Below are 23,919 nucleotides of genomic sequence, written 5' to 3' on the forward strand. Positions count from 1 at the left end.
GCTACAATGGCAGAACTGAGTAACTGTGACAGAGAGTGTATGGCCTGCAAAGCCTAAAATATAAATATTTACTGTTTTGCTCTTTACGGAAAATGTTTGCCAATCCCTGCTCAAGAGAAATTTTTTTTTTTTTTTTTGAGATGGAATCTCACTCTGTTGCCCAGGCTGGAGTGCAGTGGTGCAATCTCGGCAACCTCCACCCCGTTGGGTTCAAGTGATTCTCTTGCCTCAGCCTCCCAGTAGCTGAGATTACAGGTGGGCACCATCATGCCTGGCTAATTTTTGTATTTTCAGTGGAAACGGGGTTTCACCATTTTGGCCAGGCTGGTCTTTAACTCCTGACCGCCAGTGATCTGCCTGCCTCGGCCTCCCAAAGTGCTGGGATTACAGGCAGGAGCCATCACGCCCGGCCTGCTCTACAGTAAACTGATGGTCCCCATTCTTTGCTCATTTATTTTGTCATTGATCTTGGACATCATAAGCCCACATGGATGGCCTGAGCCCATCTGTCTACATGCAAAGCCTGTCTCTTTCTGTTGTGTGGTGGCAGATAGTCTGTCCTTTTGTCCTGGGCCAGCTGTGCCACTTCACCGTACAATACTGGAACCAGCGCCCTGACTTTGGGGAAGAACGATTGTCCATTTTATCTGTGCGTGTGCTAAGGCTAGAGCAGATGAAACCACCGCCTTGCTCTGCCCATGACAGGAATGAGGCGGCTGCTGTGTCCTGGCCAGTCCTGGTCCTTTTTATTTAAAGTAGCCACTTGGGGAACCACAGAAGTGAACTGCACCAGAATCTAGATTCAACAGCTGTTGAGTTCCTTCTGTGATGGGAGAGTTCATGAGGCTCCCGTCTATCCCGGAGAGCTCACAATGCATAATCCCTTCCATGACAGGGATGACACCAGCACTATGGCAGGACTGCAGGGCCATGGGAGCGCTGTGTGGGGAGACAGCAGTGTGCCCCTTGCGGGACCCTCTGCAGGAAGATTTCTCTGAGAAGGGAACCATTTGAGTCAGCCATCGGGAGGTAGTTTTTTCTTTGGTGGCACTTTGATGACGGAGCCCTTTTCTGTGCCGAGATTGAGCCATTCAAGGAGTGAGCCTGGTTTTGTGAAGGTTGGAAGGTACAAGGTTTGGGGTAAAATGTCGGGTCTGTCACCTCTGAGCTGTTCTTTGGGCAAATGATCAATGTCTCGTAGCCTCAGTTCCTTTGTCTGTTACACCAGGGTGGCCAGCCCCCACCTTCCAGATAGATATGAGGGTTAAACGTATGTCTCAGTATGGCGGATTGGTGGCAGACCTGGCCCCAGATGTGTTGTGTTTGGTTCATGCCGAGTTGGCTGGAACATTGTTCTAACAAGAGTATAATTAGGGGCCAACTAACTGACACAAAAAATCTGGATTTTCAGCCTCTCTTGAAAAACCAGGAGATGAGGCAATTACTGGTATTGCTGTGAGGTACTGTCTGCCAGTACTGGGTAGCAGCTGTCATCTCGAGAGGGGCACCTGCTCTGCTCTTGTGATCTGTGCCTTGCCAGCCCACCCCACTCATTTCTATCCCCCACCTTACCCCTTGGTTATTGCAGGGGTCCCTCTTGGTCTTGTATGTGCCCCGGGCATATATTGGGCAGCCCTTTCTGCCCCCTCCTCCTTTGCTTCTGCTTTCTTTCAGTTTCTTTATTTGGAATGGTTGTGGATTTTGGGGAGTGGGATGGGAATTAGACAATAGCAACAATGTTAAAGTCATCATTGGGCTGGTAGCGCCAGGCATCCCAGATGCCTGCCAGTGTAACTGAGGATGAATTCTGCAGTGACAACAGGTTGATAATGTCCTTGTTCTCTGCAAGACTCTGTATGGGGCCTTGGTTAGACGGTGAGGGGAGATGGGAGCATGATTATGATGTGGGCCTGGTCCACGGCCTGCTGGGGAACTCTTACGTTTAACCGTCTAATTGCACGGTGGCTGTAAGGTCTACAAACACAGATACTATTGTTTTAATTTTTAACCTGCCATCCTTCATTATTTCTGCCAGGGCAGTGGGCTGTTAAATCCAGCCCAAGACCTGTTTGTTATACATTATCTATGGCTGTTTTTCACCCTGCAGTGGCAGAGTTGGGTAGTGACAGCAACCCTTTGGCCCACAAAGCCTAAAATGTTGACGGTGGGACTCTTTCCAGAAAAAGCTTGCTGACCCCCATTCTAGGGTATGCTAAAGGTACAGGTTCAGTGAAAATCAGAAACAAATCATGTGAGGCAGCCCACCGCAGATGCACACGCAGGGCTTAGAGAAATGCCGTGTTCACTGCAGTTTTGCAGGGCACATTGGATGAATCACATAACATCATTGTGTGTATCCTGTAATACTAGTAAGTCATTTATTGTGTATTCATCTGCGTTTCCAGATGCTCTAGCCACTGCATAGAAAATTCAGTGCGGGGTAAAGGAAATGAGAGCAAAAGGGCCAGAGCTAGGAACAGCAACTGAGGCAGGGGTGGCTGTCACAGAAGGCCTTTGCCATGAGACTTGCCATCTCATGAGGGAAGAGCCATGCCAGGTAGGGGGAGATTGGGGTGCAGGAGGGGCCCGTGGAAGCGAGGCATGGTTTCTATTACATTTATTAATTTTATTTTATAAAAGTATAAATCTATGTAAATGTAAATATATGTAAATTTATTTATTTTTTAAAATTTCATTTTATTTTGTTTTGAGATGGAGTCTCACTCTGTTGCAGTGGTGTGATCTCGGCTCACTGCAACCTCCACCTCCCAGGTTCAAGTGATTCTCCAGCCTCAGCCTCCTGAGTAGCTGGGATAACAGGCGCCTGCCACCATACCTGGGTAATTTTTTGTATAATTATTATTATTTTTGAGATGGAGTTTTGCTCTTGTTGCCCAGGCTAGAGTGCAATGGCGCAATCTTGGCTCTCTGCAACCTCCGCCTCTTGGATTCAAGTGATTCTCCTGCCTCAGCTTCCCAAGTAGCTGGGATTATAGGCGTCTGTCATCATGCCTGGCTCATTTTTGTATTTTTAGTAGAGATGGGGTTTAACCATGTTGGCCAGGCTGGTCTCGAACTCCTGACCTCAGGTGATCTGCCTGGCTAGGCCTCCCAAAATGCTGGGATAACAGGCGTGAGCCACTGCACCTGGCCAATTTTTTTGTATTTTTAGTAGAGATGGGGGTTTCACCATGTTGGCCCGGCTGGTTTCGAACTCTTGGCCCCAAGTCATCCACCTGCCTCTACCTCCCAAAGTGCTGGGATTACAAGCATGAGCCACCTCACCCAGCCGGGAGTAGCTTTTCTACTGTGTGATTCAATATGGGGACTGGGTTCTCCGTGCAGTTGCTTTGTCTAACCCTTGGGAGAATCCTACTGTAGTTGTTCGTTAGAATAGGAACATTTTCTCAGCCAACATCTACCTGTTGCAGTCCTTTTCATAAAAATATTGGGCCAAGAGTGGTGGCTTACACCTGTAATCTCAGCACATTGGGAGACTGAGGCAGGAGGATCGTTTGAGGCCAGGAGTTTGAGACCAGCCTGGGCAATGTAGCAAGACCCTCTCTTTACAAAACATACAAAATTAACCCAGTGTGGTGGTGCATGCCTGTAGTCCCAGCTACTTGGGAGGCTGAGGTGGGAGGACTGATTGAGCCCAGGAGTTGGAGGCCTCAGTGAGCTGTGATCATGCCACTGTACTCCAGCCTGGGTGACAGAGCCAGACTCCATTTCTTAAATTTTTTTTTTTTTAATTGAGGTGAAATTCACAAAACAAAGAATTAACTGTTGTTCTAAAGCAAGCAGTTCACTAGTATTTAGTACATTTGCATTGTTGTGCAATCAGCACTCTTGTCTAGTTTCAAAACATTTTCATCACCCAAAGGAAACTCCATATCCATTAAGCAGTAGCTCCCCATCCCCCTACCGCCCCAGCCCCTGGCAACCACCTGTCTGCCTTCTGTCTATAGATTTCCTGTTCTGGTCCTTCCCAGTTTTGCAAGCGTGGCTAAGGTTCCCAGTTGTTCAGTGAAGGATGTCAGTGTGGTGTGTGGAAGGAGCACTTGCTTGAGAGTTAGGGAGAGCAGGGCTCAGCCTGCAATGCAGCACCTGCTTGACTGCCCTTGGGCAGAATTCCTTGTACACAGTGGGCACTCAGAGAGCATTGCCCTCTTTTTCTTTTCTCGCTTGTATCTGCTTAATGTGTTACAAAGATCTCACCAGGGAAATGTCTAGCATGACGTTGCCTCCACCGTGCTGCATGGAGAGGCAGCAAAATACCACTATTTAAATATCTGCATGGGCCAGGCATGGTGGCTCATGCCTGTAACCCCAGCACTTTGGAAGGCCCGGGTGGGTGGATCACTTGAGGTCAGGAGTTTGAGACCAGCCTGACCAACATGGCGAAACCCCATCTCTACTAAAAATACAAACAAACAAACAAACAAATGAGCCAGGCGTGGTGGGGGACACCTGTAATCCCAGCTACTCAGGAGGCTGAGGTAGGAGAATTGCTTGAACCTGGGAGGTGGAGGCCTCAATGAGAAGAGATGGAGTCACTGTACTCCAGCCTGGGCGAAAAAAGCAAGACTCCATCTCATAAAAAAATATATATATATATATGTGCGTGTGTGTATATATATGTGTGTGTATATGTGTGTGTGTGTGTGTGTGTGTGTGTATATATATGTGTGTGTGGGCTTGACTAAGGGGCTTGACCTCTGTGGAATGGGAACCAGTTTACTTGGAGCTCCAGGGTTGCGAAGGTTAAAGAAGGAATATAGCCAGAATGCCTGGTTGCATCCTGCTTGTTTTCCCCTCTCCACATGCCAGGGGTCCTCTTTCACCCTTTCATCTCCCAGGGCAGCAAACACAGAGGCCTGGATTGAATTGCTTTGCCTGGGCTTTGGAGAGAAGGTAGCTCGTTGAAACGACTTCTGGGAGCCAGAGGTCTTGATGCCTTGGGGTAAGGGTAGCCAACAATGATGATAATGATGGCTAATTTTATTAAATGCTCGGTATATACCAGGCACTATTCTAGGTGCACAATACAATTTCCCTCATTTCATCATCCAAAGAGGTAGGTTCTCTGGTGAGCCTGAAGCAGGGTGGTTAAGTAACTTGCTCATGATCACATGGCTGGTAGAGTAGGATTCTAACCCGGGCTATCCTGTTCTTAATTTCTGCTCTTTCTCTCCAGGAGGTCACTGCAGCTTGAATGGCAACCCCAGGCAGAAGGCTAGAGGTTTGTGGTAAAAATTAATGAAGGACTCAAAGGACTGTAAACATTAAACATTAAATCCTGAGAGTTCTAAACATTGAAGACAAAGGCCGGGTGTGGTGACTCACGCCTGTAATCCCAGCACTTTGGAAGGCCAAGGCAGTCGGATCACCTGAGGTCAGGCATTTGAGAGCAGTCTGGCCAACATGGTGAAAGCCTGTCTCTACTAAAAAGACAAAAATTAGCTGGGCGTGGTAGCAGGCGCCTGTAATCCCAGCTACTTGGGAGGCTGAGGCAGATAATTGCTTGAATCTGGGAGGCGGAGGTTGCAGTGAGCCGAGATGGTGCCATTGCACTCCAGCCTGGGCGACAGGAGTGAGACTCCACCTACAAACAAACAACAACAACAAGAAAACATTAAAGAGAGACCCAAGTAGGTGACTGATTTTCCCATGCACGTGAGGTTTCTGAGTAGAGTTAGGGGGTGTCAGCTGACTGCATTTCTCAGACAGGTTTGTGAATCCCTGGAGGTATTCCCTCGGGTGCCTTTCCATTTTCTGTTTTCATTTTGATGATGATCTAAATGAGAAATAAAAAGAAGCCTATTCTTGTTCACCTGGTTGCTGGCTGGGGGCTGCCCCTGGAGATGAGGAAGCAGGAAGATGGGATTTGATTGCTCCTGTGTGGCGAAGTGTTTGCAGAATTTGGAAGTGTTTGCTGAATTTGGAAGTGCTTGCTGAATTTGGAAGTGCTTGCTGAATTTGGAAGTGTTTGCTGAATTTGCAGTGGGCCACTGCTGCAGGTTGTGAAGGAGGTCGAGGGCGAGCAGGGCTTAGCAGCTGCCAGGTCCAGGATCCCATGGACTTGGAAGTGAATCCCTCCTCAGCCACTTCCCATGGGTCTGGTCCTGTAAAGGTATTTTCCTGAGTCGCAGTCCTCGCTACTGAGTGGAGCCACTTTTCCTTCTTTGTCAAGGATTTAATAGGTCATTTAATGACTTAGCCTCTGGTTGGGACTCAGTAGGTGGGCACATTCTTCCTGCTTCTCTCTGAGTGGTGTCAACATTTGAAGCTGGCAGATTCTTGTGGGCCCTGGCGGAGGTGCTGTATTCTCCACTGGATTCAAAGGGAGAAGGTAAGAAGGAGACTGGTAGCATCGATTGCTCTGCCTGCCTGTCTCTGCAGAGTTTCCATAGACTCTAGAGCTAGGAGAGCATGATGATCTCATGCAGAAACCAGTGGCCAAACAAGGGAAGTGACTGTCCCTATCACATGGCTAGCAAGCGGGCCAGGCAGGATGAGAGCTCAGGCCTTGTGACTTCCCGCTCAGTGCGCTCCACTGTTCCTCTCAGTTGATAAGCGGTCCTCAGACCACCTGTGCTCCCTGCAGCCTAGTAAAGCCCCTTCTCTCTCTCTTTACTTATTTATTTATTTTATTTATTTATTTATTTATTTATTTATTTATTTATTTATTTATGAGACACTCTCACTCTGTTGCCCAGGCTGGAGTGCATTGGTGCAATCTTGGCTCACTGCAACCTCCATCTCCCAGGTTCAAGCGATTCTCCTGCCTCAGCCTTCTGAGTAGCTGGGACTAAAGGTGCTTGCCACCACACCTGGCTAGTTTTTGTATTTTTAGTAGAGATGGGGTTTTGCCATGTTCGTGAGGCTGGTCTTAAACTCCTGACTTCATGTGATCCGTCCGCCTTGGCCTCCCAAAGTTGCTGAGATTATAGATTTGAGCCATTGCTCCCGGCCGACCCCTTTCTCTTAAGCTCATTCAGGGATAAGTTGGCCACAGCTGCCCCTTCTGAGGTCAAGGTTGTCTCAGTTGAGAGCTGCTTGCCTGCAGAGAGAGATCATAGCCAGGAAGTGTGAGCCTCTGGGTTGAGACCTGCACAACCTCGGGTAGTTTTTATATAAAGAACAGGTTTTTCTTTTCTTCCCCTCACCCCATCATGAAAAGAGGCTTTGCAGAGTAAAGCAGAGGAGGCTGCGACATCTCATCCAGAACAAGCAGTAGGGCAAAATACTCTTAAAAAAAAAAAAAAAAAAAGAGACCTGGAGGATCATTGTGCATTTCAGGAAGGGTAGGTGCTAAATCTTTTTTTTTTGTTTGTTTGTTTTTTTGTTGAGACAGAGTCTCCCTGTGTCGCCCAGACTGGAGTGCAGTGGCCGGATCTCTGCTCACTGCAAGCTCCGCCTCCCGGGTTCACGCCATTCTCCTGCCTCAGCCTCCCGAGTAGCTGGGACTACAGGCGTCCGCCACCTCGCCCGGCTAGTTTTTGTATTTTTTAGTAGAGACGGGGTTTCACCGTGTTAGCCAGGATGGTCTCGATCTCCTGACCTTGTGATCCGCCTGTCTCGGCCTCCCAAAGTGCTGGGATTACAGGCTTGAGCCACTGTGCCCGGCCGGTGCTAAATCTTTGTTATTCAAGTGTGAAGGGAGTCAGCAGTATTAGCTCACCTGAGAGCTTATGAGAAACACAGAGTTGGCCGGGCGCGGTGGCTCATACCTGTAATCCCAGCACGTTGGGAGGCTGAGGTGGGTGGATCACAAGGTCCAGGAGTTCAAGACCAGCCTGGCCAACATGGTGAAACCCTGTCTCTACTAAAAATACAAAAATTAGCTTGGCGTGGTGGTGTGTGCCTGTAATTCCAGCTATTCGGGAGGCTGAGGCAGGAGGATCGCTTGAGCCCAGGAGTTCAAGAGCTGCTTGGGCAACCTCGTGAGACCCCGTCTTTATAAAAAATAAAAATAAATAAATTATCTGTGAGTGGTGCCCTATGCCTGTAGTCCCAGCTACTCGGAGGGCTGAGACAGGAGAGTGGATTGAGCCCAGGAGGTTGAGACTGCAGAGAGCTGTGATTGTGCCACTTACTCCAGCCTGGGTGATAGAGTTCCTGTCTCAGAAAAAACGCCAGCAAACAAATGGCTGCTTTTTAACAAGATCTCCAGGAGATCTGTGTGGACATCAAAGTTTGAGAAGAACTGCATTACAAAATTATCAGTAGGGAGATGAAAGAGATTTTTGTTTTCTTTGTATATTTTTTCCCGATTTGTTATTATTCTATTTTTTTCCCTACATGAATTGCTTTTACGATGAGAAAAAAATAACAAAGGCATTTCCAGTGCGGGGAACCCTGTCAAGTTTCCAGTTGATATTGCTCAAGGGCAGGTAGAGCTGTCAGGTCTCATACTTGGAAAAAGGAAGAAAGCAAGCCTGACTTTTCTATTCTGGTGTTAGGGAGGGAAGACCAGAATCCAAACCCTGGATTCTGGAACAAAGAGCGTGTGATTGATAGAGACAGGTGTCAAGAGGTGTCAGAGGACCTTGGCCAGATGGGTCTATAGCCATCCTGAGCCATGCCTTGAGATGCCTCATGGCTGGTGGGAATGGTGTCCAGGCTATTCTTGATCGAAACCTCTGCCAGAAAAAAATACTAATGGTATTTTTTTGAAGAGTCAGTTGTTTTACTGTGTGTCTGCTGACTGGTTTTATCACTAGGCCTGGAGGTAAGGCGGGATCCTTGGTATCGTGGTCCTAACACAGGCTTTAGAGGTCTTGAGTCAGGATTACTGTTTAACCAATTAGTATTAAAATTTCAACAGAGTCTAACCCCATTATCATGGCCCACATGATCCTATGTGACTGGTCTCTGCCTGCCTGTTTGATCTTTCCTTCCGTTTTTTTTTTTTTTTTTTGCTTTTTGCTCAAACCACAGCAAACTTCCTTCTAGTCCTGGAAGACCAGAGCCAAGCTTGTCCTACCTCCGAGCCTCTCCCTTTGCTGCTTGCTGTGTCTGGAACGCTGGTCTGCCCTATCTTTCCATAGCTGCTCCTTCTCTTTTTTTTTTTTTTTGAGATGGAGTCTGGCTCTGTTGCCCAGGCTGGAGTGCAGTGGCCGGATCTCAGCTCACTGCAAGCTCCGCCTCCCGGGTTCACGCCATTCTCCTGCCTCAGCCTCCCGAGTAGCTGGGACTACAGGCACCCGCCACCTCGCCTGGCTAATTTTTTTTGTATTTTAGTAGAGATGGGGTTTCACTGTGTTAGCCAGGATGGTCTCGATCTCCTGACCTAGTGATCCGCCCGTCTCGGCCTCCCAAAGTGCTGGGATTACAGGCTTGAGCCACCGCGCCCGGCCTCCTTCTCTTTATAGAGGGCTCAGCTCACATGTCACCTGTGCAGAGAGGCCCTCGGGCTGCCTTGGCTAAAGCAGCCTTCTTGCTTCCTCCCTATCCCATAACTGTCTTTGTTTTTTCTTCTTAGTATGACTCTAACACTTTTTCGTTGATTAGTTTATTTTTATACTATTTTTTTTTTGTTTGTTTTTGAGATAGGGTCTCACTCTGTCACCCAGGCCAGAGTGTAGTGGCACGATCTCAGCTCACTGCAACCTCTGCCTCCCGGGTTCAAGTGATCCTTCCACCTCTGCCTCGTGAACAGCTGGGACCACAGCTGTGTGCCACCATGCCCGGCTAAATTTTTTGTGTTTTTTGGTAGATACAGGGCTTCGTCATGTTGCCCAACCTGGTCTCAAACTCCTGATCTCAAGCAATCTGCCTGCCTCGGCCTCCCAAAGCGTTGGGATTACAGGCGTGAACCACTGTGCCCAGCCTTCTAGTAGGATTTTTAGCTCCATGAGAAGATGGCTCTTTTACACCATTTAACTTGTATGTCCTCAGCTCTTAAAATATTGCCTCACACACACTAGAAGTTAAATAAATCCTGGGTGGATCAACACACACAGTCAATTGACTTCTCCCAGCTTCAGCTTTCCCATCTGTGTTTGGGATCCTGGCTTGTAGGCTGGATGTGAAGATGAAGGGAGATATTGCATGCATAGTACTCAGCTTGGTTCCTGGCATGTAGGATGCGCCCAGCACATGGTGGTGGTTGTTATCAACCAGCTGGCCCTGGCTTGACCTGGAGGAATCACTGACCATCTCTGAGATAATGCCCTGCTGCTCCGCCCCGGTGCAGCCTACGTAGAGTTGCCCAGGACAGAAGCAGCCTGATGGCAATTCAACGCCTGCAGTGTGGAGCATCTGTCCTTATAACCTGAATTCCAGTATCCTTTGAAGTCAGTGTGCTCTGTGACTGGTGCATCTTAGTCCGTGGCTTTGTATCTTGCTTGGAGTCACTGGGCCTCTTGTGGAGATCAGGTGTGGCTCTGACAACTGTCCGCCTGGTGTTTTCAAGTGCCCTTTCCCCAGACCTTCTTAAATGGAAGTTCACTGTATGTCATATGTGTCAGTTGGGAATGCTTTTGGCTGCAAGTAACAGCTCAATGTGCCGTGGTGTGGACAAATATCGTTATTTATTTTGTGAGAGTTAGCTAGTTTCTAGTCTTGGCTTACCAACTCAGTGATATCAGGGCTGGTGTCTTTGTGATTTTCTAGGTCTTTCTCTCAGGCTCATGACTTCATGGTGGCAAAATGCTACTCGGGCTCCACCCAACATGTCTATGATTGAGGCATGAAGGATGGAAGACAGAATGATGCCCTTCATAGCTCTTCTTTCTATCAGAAAGGAATGACTTTCCCAGAACTTTCCCAGTACACTTCTGCTATCTTCTCATTGGCCAGACCGCTTAAGTTCAACCTCAGCTGCTGAGAAGAGGAGTAATCAGGTTTTACAGCTTGGATTGCTGAAGGCGGCGTGGGAAAAGGATGTTGGAGATGATAGTGAGAACAGCCAGTGAGCAGTTCCCACTGTACTGGGAAACTTGTATTTTATTTCAGGCTGCTGGTTGACAACTGGGGGCAGTTTTGATTCCCAGGGGACATTGGCATTACATGGAAACATTTTGGTATGACTCAGGGGTTTGTGTGTGCTAATGCCACGTAGTGTGTAGAGGCCAGGGATGCTGCTAAACATCCTACAATGTCAGTAGTGCCAAGGGTTGAGAAACCTTTAGACCATTGTAGACATGTTGTTCAGATTTGGGGAAAATTAGTTTACCTGTTTTCCTTTGATGTAGTAACAGGCAATAGCCAAACTTCATTGTAATGATACGGATTATTGGTACCTAGTCGTGCTATTGATTTGGTTAAAGATCAGTAGTAAAGGACTGGTCTGGTTGAGGACAGCCGTGTCCGAGTGTCAACGAGAACTAATTAAGCCTCATTGCATTTTAGGATCACAGAACAATGACAAAAGACAATTTCTGCTGGAGCGACTGCTGGATGCAGTGAAACAGGTAAGCAGAAAGCACACATTTGCCTTTTTGGTCGAGTAATAGTGTCAGATAATTAATGTAGGTCATTTCTTCCCTATAACATACACAGACTGACTCCCACTTTATACCTGGGAACAGTGAAGCGATCTAATCGTTTTCCCCAGGAAATGATAGAGCAGTGAACACAGTCAGAGCTGGGTTGGAGGAAGTCCTGTGTCTTGAATTTTGAAAGCCCTCTAGAGGACCCCCATCCTTCAGTGATGTCCCTTCAAGAAAGGCACTGAGCTGGGTGTGGTGGCTCACGCCTGTAATCCCAGCACCTTGGGAGGTCAAGGTGACCGCATCACTTGAGGTCAGGAGTTCCAAACTAACCTGGCCAACATGATGAAACCCTGTCTCTACTAAAAATACAAAAATTAGCTGGATGTGGTGGCAGGCATCTGTAATCCCAGCTACTTGGGAGGCTGAGGCAGGAGAATTGATTGAACCTAGGAGGTGGAGGTTGCAGTGAGCCGAGATTGCCCCACTGCACTCCACCCTGGGCAACAGAATGAGACTTTGTCTCAAAAAAAAAAAAAAAAAAAAAAGGCATTGATGTGGGTTTCAAAGTCCCATTGTCTCATTTCCAAGCAGTTGTGTTTGAGGGCAGCTCTGAGGGGTGAAGAGGTGGTGGTTTGGAGTTAGGACCCCTGAGCACAAGAAGGCTAGGACAAGGAGGAAGGAGGCCACGCCTGGGGTCCTCTGCTGCTGCCCCCAGCTGTGTGGACACTCCAGGTGGCTTTGCTGTGATTGATGTGATGCTGTTTCTGATGCTTGACTCTGGCTGGGCTTGGAAGCAAGCTTGGATGTGAGACTGGAATCCGCTTGCTGCATGTACCAGATGCATGCTACTGTTAGCTGTCACTGATCACACCTCCACTGTGTGCCAGGCTCTCTGCTAAGCACTTTATATTTAATCCTTCCAACAACACTGTGAGATTATAGTTCCTGCAGTTGGTTTCATTTTACAGCTGAAGAGACTGAAACTCAGAGGGATCCAATAACTTGCTCAAGGCGTCATAGTTAGTAAGCGGCAGAGCTAGGATCCAAATCTGGGAATTCTAGGAGCTCACTTTTTGGAAGGGGCCGTTGACAGTTATAATTATGTGTGTAATCACACTGTAGGGAGGTAAGTACTGTAATAGGGTTGTGTGTGAAATTTTTTTTTTTTTTTTTTTTTTTTTAGAGATAAGGTCTTGCTGTTGTCTAGGCTGGAGCACAGTGGTACCATCATAGTTCATTGTAACCTCAAACTCCTGGGCTCAAGCAGTCCTCCCACCTTGGCCTTCTGAGTGGCTGGGACTACAGGTGCATGCCACCACATGTGGCTGGGGTGTATGTTGAGTATTGAAGTGAGCCCAGAGAATGCAGTATCTATGTAAGCCTTGAGGCGTTGTGTGGTAGGAGGGACACAGGCTTTCTGCTCCGACGTGGCTGGAATTAAAGGCCAGCTTTACTTCTTCAGCTCTCTGTGTACAGGGACAGCTCACGCACCCTCCCTGAGCATCTCTCTGCTCTTCTGTAACTGGGTCACTTAATCTGTGTATGGCTTCTGAGGGAATTGGCTTGTTAAAGTAGGTAAAGGGCCTGGACAGAGCCTGGTCCTCTGTTAACATGGTAACATCTGGAGCCCATGTTGTTAGCTTGCTCTTTCTTTGCTGCAGAAATGGAAAATATAATAAGATGAGGAGGCAAGATGAACCACTTTAAAGGTAGCAGTTAGAGAGAAATAAAGTGGAGCTTATGCACAGAGCTTCTGCTGCTTTTTTTTTTTTTTGGATGGAGTCTAGCTCTGTCGCCCGGGCTGGAGTGCAGTGGCGCAATCTCAGCTCACTGCAACTTCTGTCTCCTGGGCTCAAGTGATTCTCCTGCCTCAAACTCCTGAGTAGCTGGGACTACAGGTGCATGCCACCACACCTGGCTGACTTTTGTATTTTTTAGTGGAGGTGGGGTTTCACCATGTTGGCCAGGCTGATCTCGAACTCCTGACCTCGGGTGATCAGCCCACCTCGGCCTCCCTAACTGCTGGGATTACAGATGTGAGCCACTGCGCCTAGCCTGCTGTTATTATCATTATTATTATTATTATTGTTGTTGTTATTTTGAGGGTTAAAGTGTTGCATATGACTTTTTTGCATGACTTTCAAAAATAAATTTTATTGATGTATAATTTACATATAACATAGCATTTTAAGTGTATAGTTTCATGTGTTTTGACAAATATATCATTTAAAATTATATATATACACACACATATACACATACACACACACACACACACACACACACACACACACATATACAATGTAGTAGTATTGATGATAAGTTTAGGAACCCTGCAAACCAGCTACCCATAGCAGAGATTCTATACCTTTAAAAGAAAAAGACAGTAGTAGGCCAGGCATGGTGGCTTACGCCTGTAATCCCAGTGCTTTGGGAAGTTGGGGCAGGAGGATGTCTTGAGGCCAGGAGTATGAGGGCAGCCTGGGCAACATAGTGAGAACCCTGTCTCTACAAAAAATAAAAAATATGAGTTGGACCTGGTGGCACGTGCCTGTAATCCCAGCTACTTGGGAGGCTGAGGTGGGAGAATTGCTTGAGCCCAGGTATTCGAGGTTACCATGAGCTATGATGGCACCACTACCCTTCAGCCTGGTGACAGAGCGAGACCCCTTTTTTTTTTTTTTTTTGTTAAGAAAATTAGAATAGTGGATAATGGTGATGGTTGCTCAACATTGTGAATTGAAATTTACACCTAAAGATTGTTAAAATGGCAAAGTTTATGTTATCTATATTTTAATTTTACCAATTCAAAAAGTAGCCTGCAGGGCCAGGTACCGTGGCTCACGCCTGTAATCCCAGCACTTTGGGAGGCCAAGGTGGGCGATCACCTGAGGTCAGGAGTTCAAGACCAGCCTGACCAACATGGAGAAACCCCATCTCTACTAAAAATACAAAAATTAGCCGGGCATAGTGGCACATGCCTGTATCCCAGCTACTTGGGAGTCTGAGGCAGGAGAATCACTTGAACCCGGGAGGGAGAGGTTGCCGTGAGCTGAGATCGATCCATTACACTCCAGCCTGGGCAACAAGAGTGAAACTCTGTCTCAAAAAATAAAAAAAAATAAAAATAAAAAAGAAGTAGCCTGCTTTCATTTTTACCCACCCTCAGTAAATTGTCATTCCATACAACCCAATGACTCGTATGAGGCTTGATTTGTGCTGCTGTAATGTCATAGCCAGTCACGACAACTCTGGGGCTCGTCCAAAGGGGCCCATTCAGCGCGGGTTTGTGGAAGTTGTAATTATCTCCTGCGAAAAGCTCTGTGTGGTAGACAGTCAGCTGCCGACAGGCAGGAGCAGCTTCCTGGATAATGCACAGATGGCCGTGTGCTTTTGTTTTTCTGTTAGCAGTGTTTTCCCACAAGGCTTGCTTTTGTACAAGTGGGAGATAAGGGTTTCCTTTAAGTGGCAGCTTCAAGGCTGAGGTGTGCACCTTCTTAAGTCTTGTGCTGATACCCAGGGGACAGGGACGTCCTCACTTGACGTGCAGAGCTTCTGGTCCTGTGTCCCCTCCCTGACCCTTAAGCCCTACGTGGGCTGTTGTGTGACGTTTTGAGTGTCGCATCCCAGCGGCTGATCTCAGCAGCTTCTTTTTCTGTGCAGTGCCAGATCCGCTTTGGAGGGAGAAAGGAGATCGCCTCGGATTCCGACAGCAGGTAAATATGTCGCTTCTAAAACCATTGACCATCGAGCTTGAAAAGGCGGCAGAAGGCGGCCGGCTTCTGCGCTCTGCCTCTGCAGCCAAGAGGTGCAGCGCTGAAATTTGAGTCAACCGTGGACTCTCTGTGCGGTGACTGCTCATCTCCCACACTCCACGTTTTCCATAATTCTCTTTCTAGGAATCTATTTGGAGGGAATTATTCGAGATACCTTTCCATATAAAATTATTTTCAGGGTAATTAATAATTATGAGAACTTGGATGCCTAAATACCCAGTAATTGGGAAATGGTTAATAAAATATAGTGCATTAATAGGGTGGAATGAGGCCGGGCGCGGTGGCCAAGCCTGTAATCCCAGCACTTTGGGAGGCCGAGGCGGGCGGATCACAAGGTCAGGAGATCGAGACCACAGTGAAACCCCGTCTCTACTAAAAATACAAAAAATTAGCCGGGCGCGGTGGCGGGCGCCTGTAGTCCCAGCTACTCAGGAGGCTGAGGCAGGAGAATGGCGTGAACCCAGGAGGCGGAGCTTGCAGTGAGCCGAGATCGCGCCACTGCACTCCAGCCTGGGCAACAGCGTGAGACTCCGTCTCAAAAAAAAAAAAAAAAAAAAAAAAAAAAAAAAATAGGGTAGAATGTTATATAGCCATTAAGAGTAATGTTTATATGGAATTTGTTTTCAATGGAAAAATGCATGGGTAATAATTTAGAAATTACATAGATAGTAAAAAGGCATATGTTGTAAAAAGAGCAGGATCCGAAATTCTATGCATATGGAGTGGTCCTAGCTATGTTAGATAGCAACTCTGGCCAGAACACACTGAAATGTGGCCTAAGGTAGCAGTAGGGGTAAGAATACTGGGAATATTGCTTTCTGGTATTTTTCGCGTTTTTTATTGTGATCATGTGTTCCTTTTATGATAAAAAATAATTCCTAAAAATGGGCCAGGTGCGGTGGCTCATGCCTATAATCCCAGCATTTTGCGAGGCCGAGTCAGGTGGATCACTTGAGGTCAGGAGTTTGAGACCAGGCTGGCCAACATGGTGAAATCTCGTCTCTACTAAAAATACAAAAATTAGCTGAGTGTGGTGGTGCACGCCTGTAGTCCCAGAGACTTGGGAGGCTGAGGCAGGACAATCGCTTGAACCCAGGCTAATTTTGGGGAAAATTAAGGATTTAGGAGGTGGAGGTTGCAGTGAGCTGAGATCGCGCCACTACACTCCAGCCTGGGTGACAGAGTGACACAGGGTGAGCGTCTGTCTCAAAAAATAAAATTTGGCTGGGTGCAGTGGCTCATGCCTGTAATCCCAACACTTTGGGAGGTCGAGGCAGGTGGATCACGAGGTCAGGAGTTCGAGACCAGCCTGGCCAAGATGGTGAAACCCCTTGAGGCTTGATTTGTGCTGCTAAAAATACCAAAAATTAGCCGGGCTTGGTGGCGGGTGCCTATAATCCCAGCTACTTGGGAAGCTGAGGCAGGAGAATTGCCTAAACCCAGGAGGCAGAGGTTGCAGTGAGCCGAGATTGTGCCACTGTACTCTAGCCTGGGTGACAAAGCAAGACTCTATCTCAAAAAAAAAAAAAAAAAAAAAATTTCCTAAAAATGGCTATTGACATTCACGACCCAGGAAAGGCTGACATCATGGCATAAGCTGATAACATTGGCTGGAAGGAGACCCATAGGCCACATAGGGCTTGGCAAAGGTAGGAGACTCACAAGCATCCAGTCCTTGCTGCAAATGCGTTGTGAGCTCAGTCAGAGCTAATTTGTGCTCTGCAGCCCCTGAGGTGGCAGGAGGGAGATTCCTGCATGGGAAGGAAAGGGAAGGGAACTTGCTTGCTCAACGTTCATCTCATCCTGGAAACTGTTCATGTCCCCCACACTCTCACCGTAGCCCACCCTCCCGTGTCCATCGTTCCTTTTTCTGTCCTTTCCTACTGTAAACTTTTAACAGCCATGAGCAAAGCATGTAGACCTTCCTGGAATAGAGCCATGTGGATGATTCGAAACTGGCACAGATTTAAAGTGATGCACCCTATTATCTCTGCCTTCTCTGCTTATGTTTTCTCCATTGCACGTATCACCATCCAACTAACTATATATACATTCGGCTTTTTAATTTTGCCTATTATCCTGTCACTATAATGTCGGCTCTGTGCAGGCAGGTATGTTTTGCTGTCTTGTTTACAGATGTTTTCTAGTGCCTAGAAGCATTCAGTAAAGATTTGTTAGCCAGATGAGTGTGTGTATTACATTGTACTGTAGTCAGGTGTTCAAATATCTGTGCCACCACGAAGCTTGTGAGATTGGAAGGCAGAAAGGGTGTTTCTCCATTTATTTTTAAAAATTTTACTTCTCAGTGTTTTACACAAGCACTTTGTGCCTGTCGTACATTAGATTCTCAGTATATGTTCGTGGCATTAGATCATTAGACTCAATGGTCAATTTAGTCCTTCCTGAGGGCCTACTATGGGGCCTGGCCTTGGCCAGGGATCCAAGGTCCGCTTGCATCAGAATCACCTGGGAGGCTTATTGATTAATGATGCAGTGTCTAAGTCCTGTCCTAGTTGTATTGGAGCAGGATGTGTATATGTGCATGAGTGTGTGTGTGAATGACTGAAGCCGAGGAGCTTGCTGAGAATTTGCATTTCAACAGGATCTCCAGGTGATTCTGCTGGACAGCAAAGCTTCCAGTGCAATCACTGTTCCAGGGCCTGGGATGCAGAGGTAATTAGTAAAGACTCCTCTTTCCTGACCCGGTTGGTTTGTCTGTGTTTATGTGTGTGTATGGGTGTGTGTGGTGTGTGTGTGTCTAAGTATCCATGACTTCTTGACCACTTTTCTTCATTACCGTGCTGTCCGCTTCCTGAGAGAGTCAGTCCTGCTTGGAATGTTAGGTTAATGTGTTCTTACACAGGTGGAGTATCCCTCATCCAAAAACCCACAATTCAAAATGCTCCAAAATCTAAAACTTTTTGAGTACCAACATGATGCTCAAAGGAAATGCTAATGGAAGCCAGTTGGATTTTGGATTTTTGGATTAGGCTCACCTAACTGGTAAGTATATAATGCAAATATTCCACAGTCTGGGAAAACCTGAAATCCGAAACATTTCTGATCCTAAGCATTTTGGATAAAGAATACTGAACCTATATAATAGAATTTGCTACCATAACCTTTGTTACAGAAAATGTTATGTTTTGTAGTAGAATTGAAAAAGTTAATTCCTTCTGTGATAACTGTCGTTTGTGGCTAAAAGGAGTATGCTGCTTACTATTACTAATAATAGGCCAGGCACTGTGGCTCATGTCTGTAATCTCATTGCTTTGGGAGGCTGAGGTAGGAGGATTGCTTGAGGCCAGGAGTTCAAGGCTGCGGTGAGCTATGATCGTGCCATTGCATTCCAGCCTGGGCAATAGACAGAGACCCTGTCTCTAAAAATAATAATAATAATAGCCAGGCATGGTGGCTCATGCCTGTAATCTCAGCACTTTGGGAGGCCAAGGCGGGAGGATCACCTGAGGTCAGGAGTTCGAGACCAGCCTGACCAACGTGGAGAAACCCTGTCTCTACTTAAAATACAAAATTAGCCAGGCATACTGGCACATGCCTGTAATCCCAGCTAGGCAGGGAGGCTGAGGCACGAGAAGCGCTTCAACCTGGGAGGTGGAGGTTTCGGTGAGCTGCAGTTGCTCCAGTCTGGGCAACAAGAGCGATACTCCATCTCAAAAAAAAAAAAAAAAAAAAGTAATAATAATAGTTATAGTTTGTGACTGCCTTTGCTACATTTTATTTATGTTGATTCTTAGTCCTCAGAAGGAGCAGAGGTATTATCCTTTCTTTTTTTCTTTTTTTTTTTTGAGGCAGGGTCTTCCTCTGTCACTCAGCCTGGAGTGCAGTAGTGTGTTCATGGTTCATAGCAGCCTCAACCTCCCAGGCTCAAGATCTTCCCACCTCAGCCTCCTGAGTAGCTGGGACTACAGTTGCAAGCCACCATACTTGGCTACTTTTTGTATTTTTTGTAGAGATGGGGTCTCACTATGTTGCCCAGGCTGGTCTTGAACTCGTGGACTCAAGTGATCCTCCCACCTTGGCCTCCCAAAATGTTGGGATTACAGGTATGAGCCATACTGTGCCTGGGTTATCCCTTTTTCACTGATGAGAAAACTGATTCAGAGAGGCAAAATGCCATAGCCTAGGTTAGACATTTTGAAAGGGCTAGAGTTCCATGATTTGTTCTTTCTCTGTTATGTGCTATTTAGTGACTAAATTGTTTTTGAGGCTGGGTTTAAAAAAAAATTATTCTCCTCTACCCCAGGCGGATTACTTCTTAATATCAGAGACCTGGTCTTACCTTGGAAATGTACTTGGGTAAAGGTGGCACCACCTTCATGTTGGAAAGGCCACATCATTGTCCCTATTCTGTGAGAAAGTTGAATCTCGGCTGGACGCGGCAGCTCACGCCTATAATCCTAGCCTTTTGGGAGGCTGAGGCAGGTGAATCCCTTGAGGTCAGGAGTTCAAGACCAGCCTGGCCAACATGGCAAAACCCCGTCTGTACTAAAAAAATTAGCCGGACGTGGTGGTGCCCGCCTGTAATCCCAGCTACTCGGGAGGCTGAGACAGGAGAATCACTTGAACCCGGAAGGCAGAGGTTGCAGTGAGCCGAGATTGCACCATTGCAATCCAGCCTGGGTGAGAGAGTGAGACTCTGTCTCAAAAAAATAATTAAAAAAAAAGAAGAAAGTTGAATCTCAAGAGGGAAAGTCAGCGAACATTTAAAAATAACTTAGGAGGACTGACAAGATAGATGAGTTGCCTCCCTTCCTCACCGCTGGTAGCTGACCCGACCCTGGAGTTGAGGTCAAATCCACTTACTTCCCTCCAGCTCCTCTGCTGGCCTGCGGTCCCCATTACCAGCATCTCACAGGATGGCCGCTGCAGCTCTGGGCTCTCCCCATTTGTTCTTCTCCTGCTTCTACCACATCGAATGCAGAATGCAGATTCCCTCACCTCATGCTCCCTTGAAACCTCCCAGCTGCCTTCTCTTTGCTCTTGGGAGAAAGACCCACATCCTTAACACAGCCTGGAGGCCTCACATGCTTTCCCCTGCTCTCTGATCCAGCCATCTGCCCTTTTTCTCCTTTTGTTTTTAAAGCTTTTAACTACTTTTTCTTTCTTTTTTTTTCTTTGAGATGGAGTCTCTCTCTGTCACCCAGACTGGAGTGCAGTGGCGTGATCTCGGCTCACTGCAAGCTCTGCCTCCCTGGTTCACGCCATTCTCCTGCCTCAGCCTCCCGAGTAGCTGGGACTACAGATGCCCGCCACCATGGCCAACTAATTTTTTTGTATTTTTAGTAGAGATGGGGTTTCATCGTGTTAGCCAGGATAATCTTGATCTCCTGACCTCGTGATCCACCCGCCTCGGCCTCCCAAAGTGCTGGGATTACAGGCGTGAGCCACTGCATCCGTTCTGCTTTTCACTACTTTTTCAAGGAAATTTTTTTCTTTTTTTGAGATGGAGTTTCGCTCTTGTTGCCCAGGCTGGAGTGCAGTGATGTGATCTTGGCTCACCACAACCTCCGTCTCCTGGGATCAAGCGACCAGGTAGCTGGGATTACAGGTGTGCACCACCATGCCAGGCTAATTTTGTATTTTTAGTAGAGACGGGATTTTTCCATGTTGGTCAGGCTGGTCCTGAACTCCCGACCTCAGGTGATCCGCCCGCCTCAGCCTCTCAAAGTGCTGGGATTACAGGCAAAGCCACTGCACCTGGCCTGGATCATTTTTGACTTACAAAAATGACAGCTTGTTCAAAATAGTTAAAAACAATATGTTTCTAATGCCTCTCCTTTTTAAAACAGAGTGTGCAGATTTCAGGCTCAGAGCTGTCCTCTGGCCATGGCAGAGAGTCAAAATTTATTACTTAATTGTATTTAGGTTTTTTTTTTTTTAAATTCGAGATGGAGCCTTGCTCCGTTGCACAGTTTGGAGTGCAGTGGTGCAGTCTCCGTTCACTGCAACCTCCACCTCCCGGGTTCAAGTGATTCTCTTGCCTCAGCCTCCCTAGTAGCTGGGATTACAGGTGCGCGCCTCCAGGCCTGGCTAATTTTTGTATTTTTTAGTAGAGACGGGGTTTCACCATGTTGGTCAGGCTGGTCTTAAACTCCTGACCTCAAGTGATGCACCTGCCTCAGCCTTCCAAAGTGGTGGGATTACAGGCATGAGCCACCGTGCCCAGCCTACGTTTACCTTTTTTTTTTTTTTTTTTTTTTTACTTTTTTTTTTTACTTTTTTTTTTTCACTTTTTTTTTTCATTTACTTTTAAGGCTACTGTTTTTATGTCATATGATGCTAGTTTTCCATTTACAACTGTGATGCAGCTTTCCATTTTTTAAATTTTAAAATAATTTTTAAACATGTGTATGTAACTGAACAAAGTGAGTCAAATTCAAGACAAATAAGTAAATAATAGCACATATCCTTACATCGAAAAAAAGCTGTCAGGGTGTTGGTGGACGAATCATGTTTCGAGTAGAGACAGTGCTAGCAGGACAGAGCAGACCGTTGCTGGATTTGGGAGCCTAAATGTGCACTGTATTATTGTGCCAAAATACAAAATCCAAGGTGGATGTGTACGAGCATGTTTCTGTATGTGTGTGTATGTGTGTGAAATATATATGTATATATGTGTATATATATGTTATATATGTGTGTGTGTATGTATATTTGTTTTTGAGAGACGAACACTGTGAGATGCAGCCGTCTTCACATGGAACATAAAACAGTATTGACATTAGGGGAAATGCAGGCGAGACTTGTTTTTTCCTTCAGATGGAGTCCTGAGAAGCTTCCCCAGGAGGAAGTGGTGGCAGCCACTGACTCTGAAATGCGTGCTTCTCCTCTTTACTTTCTGTTGGCAATGTTTTCTAGCTCTTTTTTTTAACCTAGGAACAAAGATTCATTCTTGTGGTTCATTGAAATTATTCCACTTTCTTTCAGTCAGACTGGCCTGTGAAGCAGCTTTAAGATATCTTTGGAATATTTTCCCTTCTAGAAATAATGGCCCAGGAGCTTTGTAGGCCCTATAAGTTACCTCAAAGACTACACACGTGATTGTTCCGCCAAGGCGTCTTTGTCGCATGTGGAATCAGAGGACGTAATCTGGAAGTTTTCCCTTTAAATTCTGAACGGGAACAGTAACGGAGGCAGTGGAATCAGCGTGGGCTTTGGAGCTTGGCGTTTGAATCCTAGGTTTGCCGGTTCTGAATTGTGTTGCGATTTTGGGCAAGTTTCTTTCTTGCACCTCAATTTCCGCAACTCTGAAATGGGTAGTATAACGGTATTCACTTCAGAGGGTTGTTATGAGTCAGTTCATGTACAGCCCTTAGAACACTGCCTGGCAGGTAGTAAGTTTCCAGTAATTATTAGCTGTTGTGATTTTCATTATAAGGATATGTAAGGTGTTTTGACACCTGGTAGACGTTTACCACACACTCACACACTGGATCTCTGTGCCATATGGGTGGCAGTGAGTCGGCTTCAGGTATTGATCTGCATTTAGAAATGGTTAATTTTGGCCAGGTGCGGTGGCCTGCACCTGTAATCTCAGCACTTTGGGAGGCCAAGGTGGGAGGATCACTTGAGCCCAGGAGTTTGAGACCAGCCTGGGCAACATGGCGAAACCCCCTGTCTACAGAAAAAAAAAAAAAATTAGCTAGCCGGGTGTGGTGGTGCAGGCCTGTGGTCTCAGCTACTCAGGAGGCTGAAGCGGGAGGATCACTTAAGCCTAGGAGGTCGAGGCTGCAGTGAGTCATCAACCCACCACTGCACTCTAGCCTGGTTGATGTGAGTGAGACCCTGTCTTAAAAAAAAAAAAAAAATTGCTCTTTTTTGTGAACTTTCAGGTGACTGTCAGAGGAAATCATAGGAGAGCATTTCTTCTCCCTTCAAAGCATGCGAGAAAGAATGATTTGTTTTGGTGTTTTTTTTTTTTTTTAACCTACCGAGGAATTAGAATCAGTTTTGGACTTTTCAGGAAGCTAAAAACCAAAACCAGCTGCCCTTTGTTGTTCCTGATGTTATTCTTAATGCAGTTGAAAACTGTCACGTGTATCCCCCAGAGGACTTACGAAACGGAATGGTTTTTTCAGGTATTTTTTTCTCTTTTAAATGTCTCTGAATGTTTGTCATGTGAGTTTTATGTTCCCTGCGTCACAAGTTTCTTACCAGCCTCTAACTAATTTGAGGTGTTGACTGGATGTTACGATTCTTGTCATCCTGGTCAAAAATCCTGGGGTTCATTAATTGGATTCTCCCCCTCCCTTACCCCAAGTACTTTATTTCCACTTTGAGACTCTGTACTAGACAGTCCATATTGCATACTCTTTTATTTTACTGCTTGATTAAATGAATTGCTTGGGGTTTTTTTTTTGAAAAAAGATTATTTCTAGCAATGGGGAACCTCTAGGACGTTTAACAAATCTAAGCCCATTTTTATATCTGAATTTTTTTTTTTTTTTTTTTTTGAGACAGGGTCTCACTGTCACACAGGCTGGAGTGCAGTGGTGTGATCTCGGCTCACTGCAACCTCCACCTCCTGGGTTCCAGCGATTCTTGTGCCTCAGCCTCCGAGTAGCTGGGATTTTAGGCTTGTGTCACCACACCCAGCTAATTTTTGTATTTTTAGTAGAGACGGGGTTTAACCATGTTGGCCAGGCTGCTCTCAAACTCCGGACCTCAGGTGATCCACCCTT

General features: G+C 46.5%; 1 protein-coding gene across 5 annotated transcripts in view; it reads left to right on the forward strand.

The window, feature by feature from the left end:
* Window positions 1–23,919, forward strand: part of LOC105467916 (sorting nexin 29) — a 590,024-nt gene that overhangs the window by 12,302 nt on the left and 553,803 nt on the right. For 4 of the 5 annotated variants that reach the window (XR_011616096.1, XM_071083656.1, XM_071083659.1 and 1 more), the window contains exons 2-3: window positions 11,359–11,420; window positions 15,105–15,157. Coding sequence is in view for 3 of the 5 variants with exons in the window: in XM_071083656.1 (XP_070939757.1) it covers window positions 11,359–11,420; window positions 15,105–15,157 (115 nt within the window). In the remaining 2 variants the exon portion in view is untranslated. Of the gene's footprint in view, window positions 1–5,530; window positions 5,652–11,358; window positions 11,421–15,104; window positions 15,158–23,919 lie in introns of those variants that run through there. The other variant, XM_071083657.1, reaches the window with a different exon arrangement.

This window comes from Macaca nemestrina, chromosome 18 (genome assembly GCF_043159975.1).
Source record: "Macaca nemestrina isolate mMacNem1 chromosome 18, mMacNem.hap1, whole genome shotgun sequence".
In the NCBI taxonomy this organism is placed as follows: Eukaryota; Metazoa; Chordata; class Mammalia; order Primates; family Cercopithecidae; genus Macaca; species Macaca nemestrina.